This window comes from Mus caroli, unplaced genomic scaffold (genome assembly GCF_978045245.1).
Source record: "Mus caroli unplaced genomic scaffold, Mus_caroli_1 scaffold_9, whole genome shotgun sequence".
Classification (NCBI taxonomy): Eukaryota; Metazoa; Chordata; class Mammalia; order Rodentia; family Muridae; genus Mus; species Mus caroli.
In genome coordinates, this window is record NW_028227264.1 from 27,862,254 (window position 1) to 27,867,450 (window position 5,197).

Genomic DNA, 5,197 nt, shown 5'->3' on the forward strand with positions numbered 1-5,197 from the left:
ATTCATCCAAAATTAACATTTTTAAAATGTACCCAGATTTTACTGTACATTGCTTTCTTAGAAGTTAAATTCACAGCATAATTCTGGCTAAATTCAAAGACATAAGCTTTAGTCAAAGGAGTACACATCTCTTCAAGCTATTCAATACAGCATGATTTCATTTTTGATACACTCAGGAATGACACAGTAACACAAAAGCAACTCAGAAGCCATTAATGAATAAAGCATAATTCCTCAATGTTTTAATAAACCACAATATAAACTGATACATACAAAGTGTTTTTATGATGTTACGACTTAAATTAATACATCATATAATGCTAAAGCACATGTTGACACCTAACCTCTGCTCTTCTTCAGAATTACCTGTAAGGGAGGAAATGAAGATATATATTATAGCTATGAAAAACAAGTCAGAATCACTGATCTGCAAGGTAAATGTTCTACATTTCTCTAGCACAGTCTACCTCTCAATAAATGGAAACATCTCTAGATTACCCAAACTGGTTTTAGATTCACTTTCATTCACAAACCTTGCCAATTACAATCCGAAGTATCAATGGTTGATTTCAAAACAGGTTTTGGGTATCATGTCATGTCATCCCCCCTGTACCCCCCCCAACAAATTAATGATCTAGAGTATTAAAAAAAAATAGTTCTCAAACTCAAAACAACTATAAAGTAGTATCAAACAGTATAAATCCTCGCAATATAAAACATCTCACAATTAAGCTTGAATTTTAACAGCTGGTCATCTTACATTGAATAACTTGCTTCACATACAATTTTCAAAACATAAAATGTTACGGAAATAAGACAAAGAGAAATATTAAAATTGTAAAAATTCTGGAAGGATGAGGCCCTAAGTTAGCTTGAAAACTATACAAATAAAAATAAAAATGTAAAAGAAACTGGCTATTACAGTTTAAAAAGAAAAAGAGACCTCAGGTTCCGTGGGTTGGCTCTGCAGAGAGAGACACTAACGGCTAAGGCTGATGACCTGTGTCTCAACCCACATTGTGGAGAAGACTAACTGCCAAAAGTTGCCCTGACCTCTACAGGTATGCCTTGACAAGTGTACACACACACAAACACATGCACACATGCATGCAGGCAAATAATAATGGCAATAAAAAATTTAGAAAATGCTAAGTATGTTATATATTTAGAAAAAAACAGGGGTGTAAATTGAAAACACTTTCATATACTCTTCATGCTCTTAATCATTGCATTGCTTTCAGAAAAGCCCTTAATTGGAATTTAATAGTTGTTGTGTTTCTCACTGAAGAGTATTCAGAAGCCTAATAAAAATTGCTAGGGCATGCCCAATGCCTTGGCTTCCCCAAGTAAGGCAGGACCAGCAAAGAGATAGTACTATGGGTACTATATAAGAAAATACCATGTGCTTAAACAAGTTTACAAAATGCTAAGTATGCTGTGTATTTTAACAAAGTTCAACAGCCTTCCTTGCTGGCGCATCTCACAGTCTATTCTAACTCTTCTAGCACTATGCTAGCCTACAGGTATTTTGAAATAAAAAGTATTTGAATCAGACAAAGATGATGGCCATAACAGTATTTTTAAAGTTAACTCTTGTTACTAAGAAAATTATATTTTACCTTTGCTGCAGCCAGTATATGATCCTTTTTGATAACTCTAGATTTACTTTCACAAGCATTTGTCCTGGACTCTGCTGCCAATCGCTGAACAAAAAGTAGGCAATTCAAATGGATCTTTAAAAGCAAAGCACATGTAGGGTTATATAATATATAAACCTTGTTAACATAAATTTATTACTCACAACTTTCTAACCCACAGCTTCTTCCAGGTTTGTGAGGGCACTATTCACAGGTATCGTGCACATTTTTTCTTGTATTATTTATATCAGTTACCAAGTATTCCAAACAATGATGACTCAGAAGCTTCAGGGCATTGTGCTTAAATAAAGAAGACAAAGGCTTCTGATTCCAGTTCCCAAACGAATGGAACAATCATCCCATAAGGCTGCATACTACACTGGGAGATAACATCAGAATTTGAAACACTGAGAATAATATTAATGCCTCAACAACTAACTGGTATGGTATTCATGCAAAAAACGTGCCTGCTTTAAATAGTACAAACTTTATGAATGGCATGGGGTGCTTTATCAGGTGTAATTATGAAGTTAATGGAGAGCAGAACACTGTAAGCAAAGAAATGTCAATGAGCAACAGCCTAAACAGGAGCTGACAAGAGTGACAGAACAGGAAACCAGCACCTGGGAGCAGCAACTGGCCGAAGGACCTTCCCTTTGCTACCACTACAAAGTGTTGGGCTTCAACTCTGCTTGACACCTACAGCACTCCAACGGAGTCCATACAGCCACGGGCCACTCCAGGACAGAAAATGGAAACTAAGCTACTAAAGAAAGGCCCAACAATCCCTTGAATCAGCTAGTGGTCTCCTGGATATTCCTCATCAGGTGGGTTTTGTTCTCTGTTAGACTCCAGGGAAAACAGAATAAACTATCAAAAGTGTATTCCACGGAAATCCCAGCTCACTTGCGCTATCTCAACCACTAAGGAGTCAGGGATGAGGAAAAAACAGCAATGGTGTGAGAGAGAGAGAGAGAGAGAGAGAGAGAGAGAGAGAGAGAGAGAGAGAGAGAGAGAGAGAGAGAGAATGAATGAAGATAATTTTGTAGTAGTCAAGAAAACCAGTATCTGGAGATGGCTCAGTGGTTAAGAGCATCTGCTGCTCTTCTGAAGGAGCCAAGTTCTCTGTATCCCTTGTCAGGCACTTGGGAGGCAAAGGCAGGGATGAAGGTTGGGGGCCAGGGTGTGTCTGTGAGTTCCAGCCTAGTCTACAAACTGAATTCCAGGACTTCCCGGGGCAGTTACAGAGAAACTCTGCCTTGAAAACAAACATACTCAGAGTGTTAGTGGTGGTGGCAGAGGTAGGCCGATCTTTGAGTTCGAAGCCAGCCTTGTCTACACATCAAGTTCCAGGACAGCCAGGGCTACACAGACAAACCCTGTCTTTAAAAAAAAAAACAAAACGAAACCAAAGTAAAACAAAACAACCACCACCACCCCCCTCAAAAAAAGGGCAGAAAACAAACTGATTTTACTTTCAGGCAGTAACATTGTTATTTATTTTGGGCCAATTAATTGGTGGAAAGCACTATATTTCAGGTAAACATGAGTCTGAAAAACGAGTCTTGAAAGTTTGAAAGACTTGACGCCACATCTACATGATCACTAGCAGCGGCCAAAGAGAAATGTGTTCGGTAAGAACATACAGGAGCTGGGGAGGCAGGCAGGGGGCCAAATCTGTTTGTAGCCGGTTTACCTTCCATACCGGGATCAATTAAACTAATCCCAGAGCCAGGCAGTCTCCTTAACGACTGGCCCTGGAAGCAATAAGGGGCGGGGCCTTCCGGCGGGAGTTTTGAACGGGCTCCCCGTCCTCCTTCCGCGGTCCCCGGGGCAGGGCGCTCCGCGGCCGGTCGTGGCTGGCGGGCCTGAGGGCCGAGAGAGCAGGACTTACCAGGAGGTCGCAGCACCTCCCCAGACCTAGGTGCGGCTTCTTCTGCTTTAAGAAGCGTTTGAGGAAGGCGCGGGGCGCCTTGCGCTTTACCCGCCTAGTGGCTGTGGTGGAGGGCGCCATCCTCGCGGCCCGTCGCAGGTCAGGGCCGCTCACCACAGACTGACGCGCCACTTGCCTCCCCACACCCCAGAGTGGTCGATTTGAATTGGCCGCGGGTCGGCGCACGGTTGTGACGTCACTGAAAGCCACACCCACCGCAGCACCGGAAGCGCAGGCTGGAGGATGGACTCCCCAGGAAAAGGGTGTGTCCTGCGAACCCACTGCTTCAAGGTCTCTCAGGCTTGCTTTGCTATATTTTTGCTTGTAGTTTTCTATGGTGCTGTAGTTCGACTCTTGGTTCCAGAGAAAGGATGAGAAATTGTGAAAATAGTCAATAAGCCCAGTAAAACCCTTCTGTGCTCACCAAGCTATCCATATAGCAACTGAATTCTAATGAATAAGAAAGTAAATGAAAGAAGTTTGTGTTTTATTAGGAACTTAGGCCTGATTTTTTTATATTAACAGCAAGCAACATATATTTTTATATTATTGCATTTGGCTTTACATGAGATTCTTTTTTCTTACACCAGATTTTCTGCACAAATGTTCTCCCTTCAATGTTCCCTCCGTTAACTTCCCTATAGCTTTCAAATATACTTTCTTTTTCTTTTATTGAAAATACATTTATTTTTCATAAGCTGTATTCTGAGTGCAATTTCCCCTCTCTTACCAGCTCCAAAATGCTCCAAATTTCTGTTCCTATTCAAATCAATACCCTTTCAGTCTCTCCTCAGAAAACAAAACGGGATCTAACAAATACTAATAAAATAAAATAACATAAAGCAAAAACAATCAGAAGGAAAAACAAACAAAAGAAAAAGAGCCAAGGAAAAAACACAGAAAGCATCTAGAGGCAGAAGCACACATTTGAGCACACAAGAATTCAATAAAAAACACAAAAGCAGAAGCAATATTATATATTCTCTTTTTTTGCCATATAATCCTATATTTAATTTTCATTCTTATAGTAATGAGGCTACTGCAAGCCAATTCAGATATTGTCTTTACAATACTGTGGTGTCAAAAAAAAAAAAAAAAGCCTACAAAATGCAATGTCTGTTCTTGTGTGTACACTGAATCCCCAGCTAAATACCCCTGTGCCAATTAAATGGTATTAAGAGATATGGAAGAACTGGAGCCTATTAAAAGATTTTATCAGGAAGTTTATAATTCTTCAAAGTTTCAAAGACTCATCAGACAAGAAAGACTTAAATGTTGCTGGCGCATGCATTTAATCTTCAGGTCAAAACCACGGTCTTTTTCCCCATGAACACATCATTTTAGGTCTTTCTTGAGCTTCTTCTGTCAGATTCCTAGGACATTCTTTCTATCAAACATTTTCTTTCTTTTTTTTTTTTGCCTTTTTTTATTAGATATTTTCTTTATTTACATTTCAAATGCAATCACTAAAGTTCCCTATACCTTCCGTCCACCCTGCTTCCCTACTCATCCATTCCCACTTCTTGGCCCTGGCATTCCCCTGTACTGGGGCATATAAAGTTTGCAATACCAAGGGGCCTCTCTTTCCAGTGATGGCCAACTAGGCCATCTTCTGCTACATATGCAA

General features: G+C 40.1%; 1 protein-coding gene across 2 annotated transcripts; it reads right to left on the reverse strand.

The window, feature by feature from the left end:
- Nucleotides 1–216: 216 nt before the first annotated feature.
- Nucleotides 217–3,738, reverse strand: Cenpw (centromere protein W). Of its 2 annotated transcripts, XM_021174781.3 has the most exons (3): nucleotides 3,532–3,738; nucleotides 1,620–1,733; nucleotides 217–366 (listed from the first exon to the last, which is right to left on the reverse strand). In XM_021174781.3, exons 1-3 carry the CDS (start codon nucleotides 3,649–3,651, stop codon nucleotides 340–342), a joined length of 261 nt encoding a protein of 86 aa, XP_021030440.1. In that variant the 5' UTR covers nucleotides 3,652–3,738; the 3' UTR covers nucleotides 217–339. The 2 variants fall into 2 exon arrangements, with proteins under 2 accessions (XP_021030440.1, XP_021030441.1); XM_021174782.3 differs by lacking the exon at nucleotides 217–366 and having other exon boundaries at nucleotides 1,616–1,693; nucleotides 3,532–3,729.
- Nucleotides 3,739–5,197: the final 1,459 nt, after the last annotated feature.

Coding starts and splice junctions, on each gene's coding strand:
- Cenpw (XM_021174781.3), bottom strand. CDS start 3,651: ATGGCGCCCTCCACCACAGCCACTAGGCGGGTAAAGCGCAAGGCGCCC. Junction 1,734..3,531: donor GGAGGTGCTGCGACCTCCTG/GTAAGTCCTGCT, acceptor TTGCTTTTAAAG/ATCCATTTGAATTGCCTACT. Junction 367..1,619: donor ATATACTGGCTGCAGCAAAG/GTAAAATATAAT, acceptor CCTCCCTTACAG/GTAATTCTGAAGAAGAGCAG.